The 20,399-nt window shown below is 47.7% G+C and overlaps 7 protein-coding genes and 1 pseudogene across 7 annotated transcripts; 4 read left to right on the top strand and 4 right to left on the bottom strand.

The window, feature by feature from the left end:
- Window positions 1-1,377: 1,377 nt before the first annotated feature.
- Window positions 1,378-5,236, bottom strand: CNB00960 (annotated as a pseudogene).
- A 1,023-nt stretch (window positions 5,237-6,259) lies between these two features.
- CNB00950 (dCMP deaminase, putative) lies at window positions 6,260-7,926 on the top strand. The gene is made up of 7 exons (XM_024656451.1): window positions 6,260-6,557; window positions 6,610-6,675; window positions 6,742-6,917; window positions 6,971-7,238; window positions 7,297-7,474; window positions 7,525-7,618; window positions 7,670-7,926. Exons 1-7 carry the CDS (start codon window positions 6,447-6,449, stop codon window positions 7,824-7,826), a joined length of 1,050 nt encoding a protein of 349 aa, XP_024512244.1. The 5' UTR covers window positions 6,260-6,446; the 3' UTR covers window positions 7,827-7,926.
- CNB00940 (conserved hypothetical protein) lies at window positions 7,348-11,737 on the bottom strand. Its single transcript, XM_024656450.1, has 5 exons — window positions 11,629-11,737; window positions 11,473-11,579; window positions 7,907-11,420; window positions 7,652-7,851; window positions 7,348-7,609 (listed from the first exon to the last, which is right to left on the bottom strand). Exons 2-3 carry the CDS (start codon window positions 11,557-11,559, stop codon window positions 7,920-7,922), a joined length of 3,588 nt encoding a protein of 1,195 aa, XP_024512243.1. The 5' UTR covers window positions 11,560-11,579; window positions 11,629-11,737; the 3' UTR covers window positions 7,348-7,609; window positions 7,652-7,851; window positions 7,907-7,919.
- A 150-nt stretch (window positions 11,738-11,887) lies between these two features.
- Window positions 11,888-13,336, top strand: CNB00935 (hypothetical protein). The gene is made up of 5 exons (XM_024658921.1): window positions 11,888-12,124; window positions 12,207-12,324; window positions 12,376-12,621; window positions 12,673-12,775; window positions 12,832-13,336. The coding sequence occupies exons 1-5, from the start codon at window positions 11,955-11,957 to the stop codon at window positions 12,972-12,974; spliced, it is 780 nt and encodes a 259-aa protein (XP_024514202.1). The 5' UTR covers window positions 11,888-11,954; the 3' UTR covers window positions 12,975-13,336.
- On the bottom strand, window positions 13,238-14,856 carry CNB00930 (conserved hypothetical protein). The gene is made up of 5 exons (XM_569099.2): window positions 14,775-14,856; window positions 14,654-14,712; window positions 14,313-14,510; window positions 14,166-14,252; window positions 13,238-14,112 (listed from the first exon to the last, which is right to left on the bottom strand). The coding sequence occupies exons 1-5, from the start codon at window positions 14,806-14,808 to the stop codon at window positions 14,047-14,049; spliced, it is 444 nt and encodes a 147-aa protein (XP_569099.1). The 5' UTR covers window positions 14,809-14,856; the 3' UTR covers window positions 13,238-14,046.
- Window positions 14,857-15,037: 181 nt separating this feature from the next.
- CNB00920 (hypothetical protein) lies at window positions 15,038-16,398 on the top strand. The gene is made up of 4 exons (XM_024656449.1): window positions 15,038-15,264; window positions 15,319-15,416; window positions 15,473-15,702; window positions 15,756-16,398. Exons 1-4 carry the CDS (start codon window positions 15,099-15,101, stop codon window positions 16,267-16,269), a joined length of 1,008 nt encoding a protein of 335 aa, XP_024512202.1. The 5' UTR covers window positions 15,038-15,098; the 3' UTR covers window positions 16,270-16,398.
- Window positions 16,399-16,472: 74 nt separating this feature from the next.
- Window positions 16,473-17,479, top strand: CNB00910 (expressed protein). The gene is made up of 6 exons (XM_569098.2): window positions 16,473-16,714; window positions 16,763-16,777; window positions 16,852-16,862; window positions 16,917-16,945; window positions 17,004-17,111; window positions 17,182-17,479. The coding sequence occupies exons 1-6, from the start codon at window positions 16,607-16,609 to the stop codon at window positions 17,211-17,213; spliced, it is 303 nt and encodes a 100-aa protein (XP_569098.1). The 5' UTR covers window positions 16,473-16,606; the 3' UTR covers window positions 17,214-17,479.
- CNB00900 (cysteine-tRNA ligase, putative) lies at window positions 17,298-20,333 on the bottom strand. The gene is made up of 8 exons (XM_569097.2): window positions 19,995-20,333; window positions 19,451-19,946; window positions 19,084-19,399; window positions 18,802-19,034; window positions 18,648-18,755; window positions 18,471-18,596; window positions 18,311-18,417; window positions 17,298-18,261 (listed from the first exon to the last, which is right to left on the bottom strand). The coding sequence occupies exons 1-8, from the start codon at window positions 20,270-20,272 to the stop codon at window positions 17,484-17,486; spliced, it is 2,442 nt and encodes an 813-aa protein (XP_569097.2). The 5' UTR covers window positions 20,273-20,333; the 3' UTR covers window positions 17,298-17,483.
- Window positions 20,334-20,399: the final 66 nt, after the last annotated feature.

Raw genomic sequence — 20,399 nt, 5'->3', positions numbered from 1 at the left:
AGGATCCTATCTGTGTGACGGAGTTCGTTAGTCTAGCTTCTTAATTAGATAGATGACTATGTGGTCATTTTCGGTCAGACGGACTCTATACCATTATTAATATTCCTTTTTGTAACTTTCTGGTCTTTCTCATCACTATCTAGTACACTGTTCTACGAGACTGTTTGTACGAAGGTGCTGAGTAAAGACCAGTTCAACATTTATATATCTTTTCCTTAGTTGTACAGCTAACCAATTTCGCTTCCCCCTCGAGCACCCTTTTCCTCTTCTTCCTTCCGTCTCCGATCCTCTGAGGGCCTCTTCTGCTCCGCTCTCCTCGCTCCTTTTCTCTTCCTCTCTTCTCCCTCTTCTCTCCGGCTAATCTTTACCACCCCAGTTTCTCCGTTCTTTCCGTCTCTCGCCTTCCTCTCTTCTTCTGTTAATCCTCTCCTCTTCTCCGTTCCTTACAATGGCCATGTAAAAGAAGGTAAACCTATATCGCAGTCAGCGATATATCAATCATTGTGTAGATGGTAAACCAACATGGTAGGGCAGAACATGAATTGATTCATGCGCTATGCCTACAGCGGTGTAAAACCATATTCGGTAATAGTCGAATGGGTTCGCCTCTTTATCAAGAACTGCTTGAACAAGACGTTTATGAACGAGTTTACTCTAGTAGCTGCTCTTTTAGATAGATGACTACGTGGTCTTTTTCGTTCAGACTCTATACCCTATTTTAATTTCCACTTTTGTAGCTTTTTGGTCTTCCTCATCACTATCTTGTACACTGCTCTTTGAGACTGTTTGTACGAAGGTGCTGAGTGAATACCAGTTCAACAGTTTAATGAACTAGAAATGCAGTTGTCAGCTGCCTGTGAGGTAGCATGGCTCGTCAAGCAAAACTAATAAATTGGTATATGATGTTGTCAAAAGAATTAAGGTGATATATGATATCGATAGCAAAAGAACCCACCCAAAAGTTGATGAAAATGGTCGATTTCTCTTTGGTAACATTCTCATGCGAGCCATCCAAATTGGGCCGGACATGATAGCCGAAAGTACCACAAATGACTACTTTCTGAAGAACTACTGTCATCCTTTCTTTCGCCAGAGTATAACGGATGGCATCGGATACGAGAGGGGCTGGGACGTCGGAGCCAGAGATGACCTGTGCGGCACCCAACGAGGCGTACTTGTGGAAGATGATCGCTTCGGCCAATTTGAGAGCAGAGCTGTAGCGGTGCCACTGTCCTCATAGAGGCCGGAAAGCACCTTAAGTTATAATAGTTTCGTTGTCCTCGGTCGTTTGTATTCAATTGAACTAGAAGCTCTGAGTGTAGACGAAGTGGTTCGGTAGACTGGAGAATTCGAGAAGACTAAACTGCATTTTATCTACTCTAAAGGCGCGGCTATGCCTTTTATATCTTTCTCAGCTCGTAGAGCTGACTCATCTTTCTCACACTCTCCCCGTACCTTCCGCCGCTCGGACCTCTCTCCTCCCTAACGCCTCCTCGCACGGTCCTCCTACTCTTCCTCTCGTCTTCTTCCTCTCCTCGGTCCTCCGAACTACTTCCCCAACTGCTTATTGTTCTCTTCCTCTCGTCTTCCTTATTGTTCTCCTCGTTCCCATACAATTTTCCATAGCTTTAAATACTTGTCGATCCACTATTGTTGGCCTCTCCAAGTACCTTTCACCTACTTCAGCTATCCTCTTCCGGCATTGGTCTGGCTGTCTACTAAAAGAGAACCTCAGATCATTTTTGTCCTTAATCTGTTGAAGGCTATCGCCAGAAGAAGATAGCCCCCTGACAATCTTCCATTATCCGGTGAACTATTACGAACTAATACAAAGTCTCCTTGCTTAAAATCTCGATCTTCTTGTCTCTTTAAATTCTTCTGGTTATGATAATCAACGCTTTCCTTCCTAGCATCGGCAACTCGCTCTCTGGCTCTTACAATATCATCTGATCTACTTTCTACTTCAGTCACTCTTGCTGCTAACGGATCAGCTTCGCTTTCAATAGCTTCCCAATTGCTCATCATGATACTCTCTTCCTTGAAGTCTATCGGTAGCACACATTCTTGTCCATATTGTGGTAATTCAGGTATAGCTAGCGGTTACGGGTAGACTTTCTACGTTGCATGAAGAAGAAAAAGGGGGAAGAAAGCGTATATAGATTGTCTATGGAAAAATCTTTCTACTGCGGCTCGGAACCCTATCCTCGCTTAATCATCCTTACTCTCCGCGGTTGGATCACTCTTTCGACACATATAACATGTAATATGGGGTACGACCTGTGGAAGCTCTCATTGTCGTTCTATCTGCCCATAAGGCAAAGTCCGAGTACTCCGACCATCGGTGTCTGACCTTCCGGACTTCTCTTAAAAATAGCTTCTTTGATTGGTCTATCGCCTCGCTCGACTACTCCATTTGCTGCTGGGTTATGAGCACTTGTTTTAATAATGTGGTTGATACCAAACTTTCTCAATTGTTGCTTAAACATACCCATGAACTCCATGCCCCCATCAGTGGTGACATTCATTGTCAAACCATACCTGACTACAATTTGGCCAAAGAAGAAAGCTGCTGTATCCTGAACGTTGGGTGATCGGATGGCTTTAGCTTCTACCCATCCAGTAAGATTCTCTCGTGCTATGATAATTGCTGTCATCGTTGACTTGTCATTTGGATCTTTTCCCATAGCTATGCAGTCTAAATCCCATTTCCAGAACAATGTTGGTGGCTCCGGAGTGATCTTCGGTGATTCGTAAAACCTGTAATCCCTCTTTTGACAAGGCTAACTGTTGAACTGGTCTTTACTCAGCACCTTCGTACAAACAGTCTCGTAGAGCAGTGTACTAGATAGTGATGAGAAAGACCAGAAAGTTACAAAAAGGAATATTAATAATGGTATAGAGTCTGACCGAAAATGACCACATAGTCATCTATCTAATTAAGAAGCTAGACTAACTCCGTCAATGCACACATATAACCAACCATTTTTACTTCTCGAACTCACAGCTTTAGTTTCTTTGCACTAAACGTTCCTCCATATCGTTTCATCTTGTGTAGAACCCGATTCAAGTCGCAAGCATGTCCGTAAACGAATTGTCGGATTTCCAGATTACTTGGAATAACCTTGGGTCGGCCATCCGGGTCAAGATAAAAAGTGTTAGGGCCTTTTACAGTTACATCGTCAATGTAAACCACAGTTTTGTCAGGAATTTCAGGCCATGAACCTGTGGACTTATTCATCATAGAAATCTATGATGGCTTGCTGTTCGACATCAGAAAATGCCGGAATGATAGACCGTATCATGTACGGCTATATCGACATTGTCGATTTTCGGAGCCACAGACAGAACAAAATGCACCTGAGCGGCGAGTTGAAACCGGTCAGTGGAAGTCTCTTGGCGAAATCTTCGTTATCCCACTCACGATTGAGGACGCGTACATGATGGTGGCGATCGAAGACGCAGTGGCCTTCGACCTTTTGTGCTGTGGTCGGTGCTCCATACCGGCTGTTTTTGTTCAGCGTGGCTAGGCCCAAATTTAACATCTGCAAGGCCTATCACCGTTGTCGCAGTCAGTGTCAGACTGCGATAGGAACTGAACACTCACTTGGGCTACAAGTTCACTTTTGAGAAATGATTCTCGATTTCGTCGTCGTCACATGGAGGCGACGAAAACATGAACGAATGAAGGCAACCAGGAAGATTCGACATGTCCAATTCCGACGATTGGCCATCTTGTGTATCCAACTTCGATGCTATGTAGCTGTATGTAAAGCAATAAGCTGGCAATTAACTCAGTGAAGCAAAATGAACACACTTAGTCTTATCCGCGATGAACGACATGCGTTCATTCAAAGGGACATTGAGGCTAGCGGGGACCTCAGTTTTAAACCCACCATGTGCTTCCTTATCATAGCTGTGGCGGTCGAGTCGAAGAGCCACATTTTCCTCGTCACATAAGTTAGCTGATGACAAGACCTGTGAGAAGCTTCGTCGCATGCTTGATACATCCATATGCTTGGCGTCAATGGCGTGGTGGTGGATCTAGGGCGACGTCACATTAAACCAAACATGAACATGGCATATTTTGTTATGAGAAAAGTATATGAAACTCACATAACCAGCCACGACGCCATAAACAGTGTTGTCATCAGACTTTTTCCGAGCAAAAGCAGATAAAACGCCCTCGGCTTCATCAGTAGGCTCATGATAAGCCAACACAATCTCGAGAAACGCCCGAAGAGGAGCAAGGACCTGGGCAGCTAGGCTGAGAGCGTCCTTGTGTTAGATCAACATGGCAGGCTCGCTGTAATGAATGTCACTGTCAGTAAATTACAGTCCTGCTACTGATGGCTCCATGAAAAGCCGCAGCATGTTCCTCTAGAACATCTCACTTACATCCCCAAGCGTTGCGCGTACTTTCCAAGAACGTCATCACCGGTGGCATTTGGAAACCATATATCGGGGGAAATTTCTCCCTCTTCCGTTTCTATGATGGATGAGTTAACATAGTGTTTGTACCTGAGGGCAAACACGATCCCTTGGGTATATGAAGTTGTGTGAAGTGAGTAGTAACGAGCAACAAGTCGGCAACAACGGTCAAGAAGGGTCTTAAAGGGACTTCTGTACTCTTATCTGCAGTAGCGGATAGTCATGACAGCCAGTACGCAGCAGGGCGGTACCATCATCAGTTCATCATTGCATTGTTTATATGACTTGCCAGAAATGGGACTTACTTGGCCTTCAGGATGCTGTATATTTCCCCGATGTTGGTGTCGATAGGAGACTCTGGGAGATCTTTGCTTTTGTATAAGATGATCCTGACCGGTCTGTCACTAAGTCCCTGCTAATTTGGTCGAGCCGTGTGGGGTCCCTAGGAGATGTCTGGTCTCTATTTTGATGAGGCTAGACAACGAAACAACACATTGAGCATTGTCAAAGACATGACGAGAAACACGGCCAAAAATGACTCACAGTATCAGTGGAATCATGGGTAGAAACAGAGGAGGCGTTGAATGGGCCGCCTCTTGATCTTTTCCTGCTACTGGTACTATGGATCTCCTGGGAGGGTTGTCGAGAGAAGTTGCTACCTCTTTCGGCTGTCGAGTTTGATGGGCGTTGTTTTCTCCTCACGACCAGGTGCAAGCCGTCGCCTTTCCGCCGGCCATCCCTGGGCGAATTCCGATCATTATTGATTTCTTCTTTGTCGTCTGGAACGATATAATCATATTCAGCACCGGTAGCAGCAATAGTTCATTATGTGATGCTGTATGCGTGCAATGACCCTACGGCCATGTCACATCACTTCGACCACCCACTTATCAACATGACGGAGGTTACCGCAGGGATCAAGGAGCGGAGTAGAGCCGTTGCTGAAGTGGGATGGATACCTTAATTACTTTTACTTTCTTTTACTGAGTTCACTTTAGGTACTTAGTCCACTCTAGGCTAGCTATCTATGGTGTTCTCCTTAGATATATCTATCTTCGTATATGCAGCCTTATAGGCAGACGCTTTATAGCGCAAGTACAGCAGGATTGTATCAGCAACACCAGCCAGCTCGACATGAGACCCGAGCTTAACTAATCGTTACCACTATACCACTATACCAATCTATCACCAGATACATAGGGTACTTCCATCGTATGTACTATGACCACCACAGCCAAACCTTTGGGAGGCTATATTCCCTAGCAGCCTTTACAGTCGTACAGTCCGTCATCAGCCTTGGATATCATGGGTGGAGGCCGACGGAACCTAATGGAGCCATATCCGTAGGAGACTTTATTTAGGGGTTTAATACGCTACAACGCTGTAGTGCAATGGGCCTACGGCCATGTCACATCACTTCGAGCACCCACTTATCAACATGACGGAGGTTACCGCAGGGATCAAGAGCGGAGTAGAGCCGTTGCTGAAGTGGGATACCTTATTACTTTTACTTTCTTTTACTTAGTTCACTCTGGGTACTTAGTCCATTCTAGGCTAGCTATCTATGATGTTCTCCTTAGATATAATCTATCTTCGTATATGCAGCCTTATAGGCAGACGCTTTATAGCGCAAGTACAGCAGGACTGTATCAGCAACACCAGCCAGCTCGACATGAGACCCGAGCTTAACTAATCGTTACCACTATACCACTATACCAATCTATCACCAGATACATAGGGTACTTCCATCGTATGTACTATGACCACCACAGCCAAACCTTTGGGAGGCTATATTCCCTAGCAGCCTTTACAGTCGTACAGTCCGTCATCAGCCTTGGATATCATGGGTGGAGGCCGACGGAACCTAATGGAAGCATATCCGTAGGAGACTTTAGGGGTTTTACGCTACAACGCGACAAAACGCGTCGAAGCTGTCGAAAAACCGAATCCCTGTTTATTCATTCTCCGCTATGCCATTACTTCCAAATAACTGTTTCTGAGCTCATCTATAGCTCTCCATGTTCATCGCAATCATTGGCACTCCGTCTTCGGGGAAGCGAACTGTACTTCAGTATCTTGAAAAGAAATACGGATTCAAGCACTTGCGGTTAAACAAGGGCGAGGCACAAGTTAGTACATGATCAGCTCAAATTCGTATAGCCGAACGCTAATGAAAGACAGCTTGCGAAGACCATAAATGGTGTAGTAGACGGTATCGGAAAGCCTGATGTTGAGTCTACAACAACTGTACGGATTCCAACCTTAGTATACTTTGACAGTGCGGCCGTCTGCAATGATTGACCATTATCTTAGCTTTTTGCGAATGCTTCCGATCTCCTCGACCACGTTACTCGCAACTGGCTCTCCCATTTTGTCACTACAGACCTCCAAACCTATGAAGAAATAGACCCTTTCCTCAAGCGCCCATTCTTTTTACTGGTCAGTGTGGACGGTCCTTTGCGTGCGAGATTCGAACGCGAACGAGCTAGGCGAGTCATCTTTATGCAAGAGTTGGAACCCATTGGCTAACATCTAGTCTCAGGGCTGGAGCAGAAGGCAGGAACATAACCCTTGAAGATTTCATTGAAGCTCACGATTCGCTGCTCCATGGTCATCCCTCCTCACAAATTCATGCTCTTCCAGCTCTTGCCCAGGGTCAATTCATGTCAGACTTCCGGCGCGTCCTCACACTTGCCCACGTCCATGTTGACAACAATTTCACGGATGTCTCTGCCTTGAACTGGTATCTTGATCGCCTCGATCTTCTAGATGAGGAAAGGCTGAGGCCCGGATGGGACACCTACTTTATGGTGCGTTTGATCCATCATACTCATGTCACAAACCCTGACACCGACTCGAACTCTATAGACTTTAGCGTCTTTGGCGTCAGAACGCTCAAACTGCATGAAACGACGAGTAGGGGCTTTGCTTGTGAGATCAAAGAGAATTCTGTCGACCGGTTACAATGGCACTCCAAGAGGCACTCGAAATTGCAATCAGGGAGGATGCTCTCGATGTAATGGCAGTGCAAGGGGCGGTGAAGCTCGTGAGTATCCAATCATGCTGAAGTTACCGCAATGCTGAATCGCAAGATAGTCAATGAGTGTTTATGTTTGCATGCAGAAGAGAATGCTTTGTTGGAGGCAGGGAGGGAGCGTATCGGCGATGATTCCGTAATTTACTGCAACACGTGAGCTGGCATGTCTTACTCAAATTCTCTTACATTATTGACGAGCAGTAGATGCCCTTGCCTCCGTTGTTCTGTCAAGATCGTACAATGTGGCGTTCGGGAAGTTGTCTACAATCAGAGTTACAGTATGGATGAAGCTTCTGCCAGGGTGCTTAAAGAGGGCGGTGTCCTACTGCGACAGCTTCATCTACCAAACGAAATTTGGTGATACACATCTTGCGACATTTTGGGCACTAGAGAGGTTTCTTTCTGTAATCATGCATGTTGATACATATATTATATGCTTACGAGATGCAACATTCTAGATGGCATTCAACAGAATAGATGCACATCGCTCAATATTCAACTTCGCCCGACTAAGGTACTCCCAAGAGTCCCCAGCAACTCCATTCCCCAGAGTCCCATTTAGCACAATCCACAAGGCGTCGCCATCCCTCTTTCCCAGCTCTGTGTAAAGCTCCATCGCCTTCCCACACAGCTCTTCATGCACTCGATCATCAATAAAGACTCTGAAAGACAACATCATCTCCCATAAAACGTTGTCTGCTACCGGTACTTCTCGAGCGATAAAAATTGCTGTCTTGAGGATGGCAATATGTAGACGGTGAGACACTGTAAACGAGCTTTCAGTCCCCATTCCGCCGCGCCTAGCGAGGGCAGACCGCCTATCCAATTCGCGCTGCTCATCCAACAGCTTGAGCAACCTTGGCCAGGCATGCTCCAATACTCTCTTGCTCATGAAATCCCCAACATGCTCGCAAAGACTGGCAATGACTTCTGCAGCCTCAACTACGACATACGGCTCAGGGTCGTCAAGTCGATTGAGGATGCTTGACCAAGAATCATGGATAAGAGGGAGGAGATCTGATTCCCGGTTCCCCAAGGCAAGAATCGGTACTGAGTTGGCGATAAGGGAGAGGACCTTGGATCGAAGGAAAGGGGAGCGGTGGGTGAGAAAAAATAGAGCCTTCGTGAGGATTCGGGTGGCGACTTGTTGAGATCGAGTGGCAGGCACTTCAACTTCATCCATCTTGGTATCGTTCTCCCCAGTCGTTTCATCCTGGTCTTCATTGACCGCTTCCTCTCTGCCCCATGCATGTTGCGGAGCTCTCTCTAGGATCTCGCTGACTATTTTCTGACTTCTTTGAGCCTTCTCCTCCCACCATTTCTCAAATTCTGCAAAGTCACCAGCTGGATTAGGTGCCTTACCTATCCAACTAAGTTCCTCAGCTTTCCTCTTTCGTTTCTCTTCTGATTCCTCTGCTTCCAACTTCACCTTCTTGCTCATCACGTCGATAAGAGTCACAAGCACTGCAAGTAAACTGCTCGCCATCGTTTCGTATCCGTGATAGTCATCCAAAGCATCAAAGATTTCGTCTACGACGTCGTGAACAAGAGGTACAATTGGCTCTCCGACAAGCCGGATCATAGCGATAAGCACGAGAGGGGCCATAGCCGAAAGACGCTTGTATGTCAGACGTTGGGTGACGACATTGATGACATAATCTACATTGTCAAGGATGAGAGCTGCTGGAGAGGCATACCCAGTGTATTGAGCGACATGGGATAAGGTGAGAGATGCGTACGATTGTACGATAGGATGCGGTGAAGCAAGATGAGAAAGAATGATGTAGAGCGTGGTGAGAAGCAGAGGACGGAAGGAGGATGATAGTACGCGAGCTGATAGGGAGAGCGATTGGAGCGAGAGTGAGGTAAGAAGTGTCTGCTGGGCCTGGAGATGAAGGCGCCGGGTTTCTGCGGCAGTATGGGAATTGGGTAGAGGGTTGCGATCGAGAAGAGTGGTGAGGGTGTCGATGCCCTTGGTCCTTTCAATGGGAATTAATGCCGAAGTACCTTCCTGATCGTACCCAAAATCCTCTTCATCTTCCTCTTCGCCATCTTCTTCCATAACAATAACCGCTTTAACAACCTCCCTAGCCATTTTTCTCGTAGCCTTGCTGACCTTTCCCTCAGCTCCTTCAAGTTGTGACATGATAACGCCGGACAACAATCTATCCGCTACCCACAGAGACGAAACAGCTTTGACAGTATGCTTTCTTCTGTTGGTTTTGGTAAACCTGATAAAATACTCGACCGAGTAAAGAGCCGCTTCCTCAGCTGCTGACCCCAATGCCGATAACATCTCTCCCATCCTGCGAGCTGTCGCTTCAGACTCGATATAACGCAAGGGTAAATGAGGGAAACTGCCCAACGCCTCTACTTCATCCTCGACCTGCTCCTCCGCTGTCCCATCCATTAAAAGCAAGTTGCTTTTTTGACTGAATCCGCCCTCCCACCCCAACCGGGCAGCTCTTTCCGCTGTTCCCGCAGCTGCACTCCATCCGGAAGGTCTTCCAAACTCGAGACAATCCAGCAATGCCCAACTCCATCTCTCCACATTCCCATTTGGTCCTAACAGCTCCGCGATCGCATTGCCTCTTGCTGGTTGTTTTCGATTTCGCGAAAGCTCAGTAGAAGCCTCTGCAATAGCAGTTACTAGTCGAGCGATTTCGTCTACCTTGGTGTCTTGTTGGGATGTCACGAGACGTGGGAGAGAGTTGACAGCATCGTTAAGAAGGTCGACAAGGATTGGCGAGAGAGTGGACGTCTCTGTAGAAATCAATCGTCTAAGTTTTCGACGAGCATCGTGACGGACAGGGTCGAAAGTATCTTGAGATAAGAGTAAAAGGCATGTAAGGGCACGAGGTCGGAGAAGAGGGAGAGATTTGGAGCATTTTTCAATGAGTGAAAATGCCAAGGATGAAGCCGCAATGCGCGCGAGATCTGAAGAATGAGGTACGAAGGTGAATAGCACTGGGGGGATGGCGGACAACAGCTGAGTGGCAGTGAAAGATAGATAGGAGGCAGTGAGAGGCGGAAAGGGATTGGGAGCAATAGAGGTGCTGCTAGAAGCCGGTGAAGGGGGGGGTGGCTCGTCGGTAGAGATATTTGCGGCCTCCCACTCCTCGGCCAATTGACTTAGATCTTCGGCAGGCGGTCTGAGAACCCCGAGTTCTTGAAGGTCATGGTCGTTCAAAGTCAAAGTGACCACAATCTCAATTAAACCTGCACTTTCCTGGGCAGCCTCGCCCTTGAGGTTCTTACCCTCGGTATTTATCAACTTCGCCATAGCGCTCACCGTTCCCGGTAAAAGGGCGGCAAGGAATTGATGTTTCCCGGGCAGGTATGACTGCATCAGGCGTCTGAGCAGTCTGAGAGATGAGAGTTGGAGTTGTAAATAGGGTGGAGACGGCAGGACGGTCTCGAGAAGAAGAGTGATTGTTTGAAACAAAGTCGGCAGCAACGGAGATTTTGGATTGGCGACTTTCTCGAGCATTGCTGCTGATGGGTGCAAAGTGGGAGAATTTTCTGTTGAGGGTTCAAGAAGAGCGGCCAGAAGTTTGACAGCGTTGAGCTGGACCTCTTGACCGGCTTCTTTCTCCTTGCCCTTGTCCTTTTCTCTGTTCACAACCTTCGGTCCAACCGCTGCGACGCTAAATCTCCAAAGCTGCTCCCAAGCGATCACATCTATCCCTCCATCACATTTCCTCCAAGCCCCGACCATGAGCGCGAGGAGATTGAAGGCTGCTTCTAAAAAGTTATCGGGGAGACTGGCAGGATTGGATTGGCGCATGATATTGGTGATGGGGAAGAGGACATAGTTGATGACGGCAGGGTCCATGGTGCTAGATGGGACGGTCGATATAGCAGCGTAGAGTTTATCTATGAGCTTGTGATGTTCAGAATATGGCGTGGGTGTCTGGGCTGCTATGCCCATGAGAGCGACGCATATGGGCTTGACCTGTGTGGCGCCGTTAGCGCCCGCGAATGGGTTGCAGTGGAGCATGACTTGCCTTCTGAAAAGTATTCATCCTGGCCTGCCTTGCTGCGATTGGGTGTATTGACGGAGACGAGGAGGGGCGGGCCGGGAGAAAAGACATGGCAGGTATTCCTTTGTGTCCTACAGTATAGGTGTGAGCGAGGACGATGTGGAGGAGGCGATTACGTACAAGATGTGGCTTGTAGATAGATCCTCTGCTCTCTGCCGTGCTCTTTCCTCTACTCTGTCCGCTATAATTACGGCCGGTATCAAGTTAAATTATCAAGTTGCCCGGAAGGATCGAGACGATCGAGGCAGCTGCATCTCCAACGTTGATGCGGCCATTGACCACGGCGGGCATCGCCGAACCTCATCACGCTCTCTTCGGCTATACGTCATCTGTCCATCGCGTCGATTGTAGTCAAATTGTTGTAGTAGTATCATCATATATCGGACAGAATACATGCAAGTCCAATACGGCTCGCTCCCGCACCTGTATAATAACATGGCTCGCTCATGCACCTATATAATAACATGGATCGCTCCCGCACCCGATACGCCCCTCCTCGAACAACTCCACCGACGAACTTTATCCGGCTCCTTTCGGCTGGCACTTTCGCCCCCGCCCAGACGAATCAGTTGAGGAAATTGCCAACAAGAAGTCTTCCGTCTTCGTCAACAGCTGGGTGAGGTTTTTTTCGGTATCTCCTATCATCTTACTAATTTAAGCCATCGTATATCAAGCGAAACTGATAACTGAATTTTTAGTTTATTAATCGCCTTGGCTGCTCGCGACAAACAAGCGAATCCCGCCGCCCACCATCGAACTCTATTATATATAGCTATAGGTCTGGCGCGAGAGTTGATCCATGTTTTGCCCTACCATGTAGGTTTGACACTCGCCCTGTCATTTGGCATATGGTTAATTGTGGTATAGGTCAGCCTGCTCTTACGTGACAACCCAGATATCACCATCCCTTTAAACAACACCTCGAGACACTTCATGCTGCCAAAGGTAGAGACTGAAGGGGGTCGGCAATTTGAAGAATACCTTTTCAAGGGTTCCATTGAAGGTGTATTCGCCACTGACAATGGTCCGCCCCCGACCTCAGAACCCTCAATGCCTTTGAGCGATATTAAGAGCCTGCGCCCAACGGTTTCTTTAGAGGAGTACAAGTATATCGTCAGCCCCTTTCTCTCCGTTCCAGGTCCATGAAGACTGACTTCCAAGAAGGGAAATGAACGGTCTTTTGACTACATTGGTATTCGGAGGCCATCGACGAATGAGGGAGCGCTGTTCCAGGTGAAAAATTCTTGGTTAAACTCCCTCGTTCAATGTAAGTGTTTTTACTAGTACAGTGCTGCATTCATGTGTTGGTGTTGACTCTTTCAGCCTTCGATCAGGGATCTCTCGACATAATTGTCTTCCCTCCTGAAATCGATCCTGATCTTTTGGACAAAGTCTGTTCACTCTCTCGTTTCGCACACAATATTTTAGACTTCGTGACATTGTCGGATGTCCGGGCTTGCACGTAGTATAAAGTTTATACCTAAGATTTGTACATACTAGCTATGCGCAGAATGGTTGTATATGTGATTATTTAGATAATGCCCACGGAGCATGAAAACACGCACACTCACTGTCGAAACAAATTCTCTCCCCCTCCCCCAAACCGCCTCTTAACAGATAACCGATAAGAAGGTTTAGGAAGGATAGAAGGTTGCGCCTGGCTTGGCTCTCACTTGTGGCTAAACAACCCAAGTTGATTCCATGTCCATGAGGCGAAATAGTTCTATAACTGTCCCGAAGAAGATGTTTGCTCCCTCTATATGTATATAATTGTCCACGAGGAAGTTTCCTCGCTGTCTTCCACCCAACCGTGGGAGAGAGATCGGAGGTTGCCTTATGGTGCGTCGTCGTCTTGAGGAAGAAATAATGGGCTAGGATTACATGCACGTCTGCTATTGTCGCCCATTCAACACTTTTTCATCTGATAAGAAAATTGTGGGGATCTTGTTTGACCCCTTGGAAGGCTAATGAAAGAATTGATAGTCACATTTACAACCATGTTGCTCGTGATAGCCAGTATGTAGCACAAATCTCAGGTTATTTATGTGTCACTACGGAGGTCAATGAAAGTCAAAAAAGAGGTCTACTACAATGTTGTTGGGAACGGAAGCGAGTTTTGCACCGTTATGAGAACACAACGAGCCGATGAGCCGTTCCGCGGTATCACTTTGAGTGACAGCTTTCACTTTCGCATCTTTACTGTCTCTTTTCGTTTCAGTAGTTCATCGCATTCATGAGCCCAGGGATGCCTTCTCATAGCCAACCTTGCCCGCTTCATTGAAGGTCTTGGGGTATAGCGACCAAATAATATGTCAATTTCCGTGTTAGTAAACAGCAAAAAGGCTGTCTAATACCTTCCGGTCACGATGCAATGTCGATATGCGGTCGCCTGTGTCCACTCCGCCCCTTCCTTGTCCTCACAAGGAGTATCCTTAATCATAAATGCGCAACAGTCAAGTATAGATTGTCAAGTCTTGCTCATAATGACGTATGTCCGAGTTACATCTCAAATCCCAATGTCAACTGTTCAATGCTGTTCTAGTCGAACTTGGATCGGTCGTAGTTGGCACCACCAGCTCGTCGTAAACGGGTCACGACGTCATCCTGAAGATGCATTAGCGTACTTCTATCTAATTTGGAAATTCATATGCTCTCACCTGTTCAAGATCGGCAGGAGTGGAGGCTGAAATTTCGATAGAGTATGTTCGCAAGACCTTCTTGACATCCGCGGCGTGCACAGAGACCTGTGAGTAAGTGAACATTAGACCAATGCATACAGCCAAAAGTCAACTGCCTTGACGTACCCTTGCTCTCCTCATAACCTTGACATTCTCACCGATCCAAATGACCAAGATGAACTTCTCCCGGAAAGAGTGCTCGTCGTTTTCGTATCGAACCTTGGCATAGGCGAATGAAGCGTTCTCGGGTTTGAGTTGGGCAGAGAGTTCGGAAAGGTCGCCTTTTCCGGTAGCGGTTAGGACAAGCTTGTTGGACTTCTCAGACTAGGTGTCAGTAGTATGACATGACGTCAACGGTGAGTTTGAACCGAAAAGGTGTAGTGAACAATATACGGAGAGCATTGGCAGAATGAAATAGTCAGCCCAAGATAGCCCGGAATGATGTTTACATTGGTTTAGATGCGCACCTCATAGTCAAGCAACATCCAGGACTCCTCTCCCCCGTTACTCCTTATTTGCTCGTAAGCTGTTGAAGGAGAGGTGTCAGCGCAAAGCGTTTGAATGTTGTTAAAGGACTAAAACACATACCGTCAGCAATTTTGGGGTCGGATACGTCGGCCATGATGGTTATCTATGAGATTCAGAAAAGGTATAGATATATAACAACAAATATAGTGACAACAACGACGAAGCTGCGATATGGAATGAGCGCGTCCGATGGGTTGCTCGTCGGAGCTCGGGTTCAGGGATCAAGTAAATTACGTGATCCGTAGCCGGTTACAGACACGGATCGGGACAGCCATAACCACTGAAGGGAGCCAGACCGAGAAACTGCCGTGAACCAGGTCTATATCTCATTCCTTTTGGCCTGTCAACGATCCACATCTCACATTCCAGTTTATTTAATTCGTCATGTCTCATCCAGGGATGGCCGATCCGGCTATCTCTATCAAACCTCAAAGTGAAATATCCCCAGAGGCCAGTTCCCTCACAGCTTTGCTCGCTCATCCGCTCCTCCAGGATCCCAAGTTTGTGGCTGCAGCTGGTGGACTGGCACTGTTACTGCTTTTTCTTACCCGTGAGTGGGGAATGCTATTCCGATGCGATATGCGTCACTTATCTTTTGGAATAGTTTTCCGTCAGGGCAAGAAAACTCACAAGCGGAATGGTCCTGCAACTGTCCTTCTCGTCGGACCGTCCGACGGAGGCAAGACTAGTTTGTTTACCAAGGTTATTCAGCGCGGTGGGCCTCCATGTAGTCTATCAATACTAATGCTCTTTTGTAGCTAATTCATGACATCTATCCCCAAACCCACACCTCGATTGTTCCCTCTGACACCACTTTCGATTTTGACTCGCCATATGAAGACGACCAAAAGAAACAGATCCGCTTGATCGATATCCCTGGACATCCTAGACTGCGAGACGAAGTCAAGAAATACATTGCTGACTCTGCGGGAGTTGTATTTGTGGTGGATATCCAAGGCATCGTCCGCAACGCGTCAGGCGTAGCCGAGTGGGTGTTCTGTTCCTTCATCGTTATGTTTCCGTGGTTAAAGATCTTTCCAGACAACTCCCTCCTATTCTCACAGCACTTTCCAATATTTCTTCTCGACTTCCTCCTTCGGCTCCTCCTCCCAAATTGCTCTTGCTCGCCCACAAGGCCGACCTTCTCGCTCGCCCCACGCCCTCGCCCAGCCACTGCCCTCCCGAAATCCCCTCTTCTACCCTCACAACCTCCACCGACCGTCTCAAATCTATTCTCACCCGAGAAATGGACAGACTCAAGTCTACGCGTGCAGGAACAGGTGGGAAGATTGAGGGGATCGGAAAAGTTGCTGGGACGTCAGGTGGTTTCTTCAGCAAGCTGTTTGGCGGAGGAGCCGGGGATGTTGCGGGAGAAGATGAAGGTGATGACGATGAGAGCCTTATCTGGGGTGGGAAAGGGCCCTTTAAATGGGAAGATGTGGAGGGCGTTGAAGTTGAGTGGGGAGCGAGCGGATTAGGCTCGACTAAAGGGAAGACAGAAGCAGAGAGTGGTAATGGCTTGGATGAGCTGAAGGCATTTTTGTGGGACATCTAATGCACTGGGATCTTTGGTTGTACAACATGCTCTGTTGAACACTGTGGTTGCATAAACATCTATCTTGCATATGCGACATATACAGCGAGCACCGCCTTACTACTACAGACTGCCTACAGCGACGCCCAGTAAAGTAAGGCGATCGCGCATATTACATAAGCAAGTTGGTCACGACGTCATCACCCGCCACCGATCTGTTACGGTCCTTTCGGCGGCCATCCTTTGCTGTCCTCATTCCAGCTTCAAGTTGTTGTCTTTTGTCTTCACGACTCGTTATCTACTCAGCTTGCTTTATACCCTATTGCTTTACCAATTCGCCAACTGAACAACAATCAAGATGCCTGTCCGAGGTTCTGACATCGTCCTCATTCTTGTCGCCATCATCTTCCCTCCAGCCGCCGCCGCTATCATCACCGGCTGCAGCTGTGACTTGCTCATCAACATCGTATGTCCTCATGAATGCCTATTGGGGGTGTAAACTAATGGTATTTAGCTCTTGACCATCTTGGTACGTGTAGACACGTGTGTACGTTTGATGTTGAAGGAAAACTGACTATGTATCGATTGTCACTGGGGTAACAGGGTTACCTGCCGTAAGTCACAGCACCCCATAAGCGACCGTTTGCAGGATACTAACGCTCTCGCAGTGGTCATATCCACGCCTTCTGGCTCATTTGTACGTCTTTCGCGGGTCTAACATTCAATTTTGCTGATTGGCAATCCTCGCCAAACAGACAAGCGCATCAAGGCCGAAGAGGCATATGGGAATGGTGGCTACACCTATCTTGGAAACGGCAACTTTGTCGGAAACGCTCCTGGTGGTGTTGCCCCTGGCGCTCCTGGTATGTGACTTCTGACCTATCCTAGGTGATGTCTGCTGATTCAATATGCTTGCCGTATCCGCATTTATAGCCCAGCAGCCGTACTACGGTTCTACCCGTTAAGCTGTCGGTATGGCTTATCGGAGAAGCCCGGTGTACATTCTCATAATTCGAAGAAGAAAGAACATGGACAGACTGGATTGTCATTTATACAAAGTCGAGATGTGATGTACTAGCGTTCTGTCGAGTTATCGTCCATGCGATAGTCCACGGCGCCAGTGTACGCGAAATCCTGTTCAAAGAACAAATTCGGAAACCCAAATAACCAACATGCCTGAAATACTAATATATCTATATTGGTACACATTGCCCTATGCCATAGACCTACACCGTCTACTTTCCCTCTTGCTCCTTTTGCCAAGCCAACCATGCGCCATGCGCTTTTTCCTGAACCTTCCACTCCTTCGCCACCTTCTTCTGCAAGCTCTTGCTCAAGTCCTGCCCCTCACCATCTTTTGTAGGCAACCCTTGTTCATCCCATGCAGAGTATGTTCCCTCGGCGACGTTGGGAGGCCTGAACATCTCTTGAGGAGGCACTCGACCTTTTTCAAGCTGAGCGAGCCTCTTCGCCTCTGCAGCCTTCTTCTTCTCAGCCTTCTCCGCAGCTGCTCGTTCCTTCTCTTCTCTGGCTCGGATGAGGATAGCCGGGTCAACAAGTTTGTACAAGGCACCGCCAGTTGTTGACTGGCCGTCATCGAGCTGGATACCGAGGTTCGCAAGGTCCTGATCTCTAAATTTGTCACAGAGCTTAAGAATCTCCCCAGGGGTGGCGCCATCAATGGCGAGTCGACGGATATCATCTCGAAAGGAGGCCATCGCTCGGAGATAAGGGTCGAGCTTGCCTTCAAAGTCGCCGCCAGACGCCTCATCACCCTCCTTGCCCCATCCTATTTGACCAGATGTGACGTCGCCTTCGCCGAGACCAAACATACGAAGCATACGGGTAATCCATTGAGCAACGGTAACGACAGGAGCAATGTTGTACTCTCGGCCACGAGACGCAAAATAGAGGTTGACGGAGGATACGAGGTCAAGAAGAATTTGAATGGCGGCTGGAGTGTTGAAGGAATCGCAAAGAGCAGCTCGGAAATCATTTTGAGCTTTGTGAAAGCTGTCCATTGAATCAGTATAGAGATCAGAGATTGCAATTGACGACTTACTCGGCCATGAGGCTCTTCTCCGCCTCCTCGTAATGGTGCTTGCCGTCCTCGTTGGGACCTCGAGCAGCGGCATCGCTCATTCTAGCCTTGACGTTTGTGAAGAAATTCTGTTCAGTGGCTGTCAGGAATAATGTTCCTAGTAGTCCGACTTGAAGCTTACGTCAAATGTCTCTTCCTTGGCCTTGGTATCAACGATCAGGTCCTTTTTGAAGTCTAGCTTGGCATTCCATATTTGAAGCATGAAAGCAAGTCGTAACTGTCGGGCAGAATATGTCTGGAGAGCTTCCTATAGAATTTGTAAGCTTTAGCTGGCACGTTTGGCAGATCTATTACTCACATCGATGGTGATAAAGTTTTTGAGAGACTTGCTCATCTTTAAACCTTCAATGTGGAGATGACCGGTATGTAAGAAGTAGTTGACCCATTGCTTGCAGCCATGGTATGCCTATCGATGGCATAAGAGGCGTCTTCCAGTGATTTATACTACTCACCTCGGCTTGAGCAAGTTCATTGTCGTGATGAGGGAACATTAAATCCACACCACCAGAGTGAATGTCCATTCCGCTACCCAAGATCGCACTAGCCATGACAGAGCACTCAATGTGCCAGCCAGGTCGGCCCTCTCCCCATGGTGATGGCCAGGCAGGTTCTCCAGGCTTGGACTTGGCTTTCCAAAGAGCAAAGTCCGCTGGGCGCCGCTTTCCCTGGGAACCAGTTAAAGCACCTATCTGTAGATTAGACCTAGTTTCTGAATATAAACAGGCGGAACATACCTTCACCTTCATCCAAGAGCTTCTTGTTGCCCTTACTTGAAGGTTGGAGCTTGGCATACTCATGCCTGAATCCATCACCCTCGGCACCCTCAAACTTGTCGACATCAAACCAAACACTTCCACCACCTTCATAAGCAAATCCGTTGTCGACGATGCGTTGGACGAAAGAGACGATTTCGGGTACGTATTCGGAAACACGGGTGATGGTGTCGGGAGGGAGTACACGGAGACGGGCCATATCGGTGAAGAAGGCATTTTCCCAGTAAGAGGCGAGACGTCGGCAGACAGCGATGGGATCGGCAATTGTATGGCCAAGCTACAGATATCCAGAATCAGTGCTGATCGAAACAATAAAGATATGCCATACCTTCTCACCAAGATACGGCCCAAGGACGTCGGTCGCTCCTTCAACCAAGTCTTTGACAGCTTGTCCCTCTCCTTCGGGCTTTCCGACCCTTTGCTGGGCAGCATTGTACGCATCCCTAGCTTTTGAAAGACTTGCCAAGTACATTCCAAACTTTTCCTCCCTTTCTCGAGCTTCCTTTGCCCACTGAGCTTCAGACTGGTCCTTTTGCAACAGCAAGTCCAGGATTTCAAAAGAAGTGGCATTAGGAGAGTGTTCAAGAGGGGCGGTAAGGGATTTGAGAGGTTTGGCGAGATACTTTGTAAACGCAGCTTCGACGTCGGATATGAGTTCGGGAGTAAGAGCAAGGTTGGTGGAAATGGCTTGGTCCAGGAGGTACGATTCACGAGCTCGAAGGATGATCTTGTCATCAATGTCGGTGACGTTCATAACAAAGTTGACATCGTAATTGAAATAATCTCGCAATATTCTTCGAACAATGTCCTGAGTGAGGTAATTCCTGTTGTGGTTCAGCCATTGCACGAGTATTCCAAAGAGACGAGCTCACCTGGCATGACCCATATGGGATGAGTCATAGACGGTAGGACCACAGTTGTACCAGTCGACTCTCCTTCCGTTTGTGGGAACAAAGACATCCTTTGATCTTGTGAGGGAGTTGTAGACTCTGAGTACTGGTTCGTCTGCTGATTTTGCTGGAGAGTACCAAGTCGGCTGTGTGACAGCTGACTTGTTGGTTGCCATTGTGTTCGAGAGTGATCTGAGCTGCTGAGTGGCTTGTGGGTGTAAGAGGCGTATGGGTATTCTCGCGAGGGTAGAAGGTAGCATGCAGATGCTGGAGGGGGTTGTTGCGTGGGCAGCTGTTTTGGTTGTATTTTCTGAAATCCAAAGCACGTCTCGCTCGAAAATAGCGAAATAAAAAAAGAACAAGGCAACCGGCGACTCGTTACAATTA

Source organism: Cryptococcus neoformans, assembly GCF_000091045.1.
Source record: "Cryptococcus neoformans var. neoformans JEC21 chromosome 2 sequence".
In the NCBI taxonomy this organism is placed as follows: Eukaryota; Fungi; Basidiomycota; class Tremellomycetes; order Tremellales; family Cryptococcaceae; genus Cryptococcus; species Cryptococcus deneoformans.
Note: the sequence above shows the minus strand (reverse complement) of the source record. Positions and strands in the feature narration are given on the sequence as shown.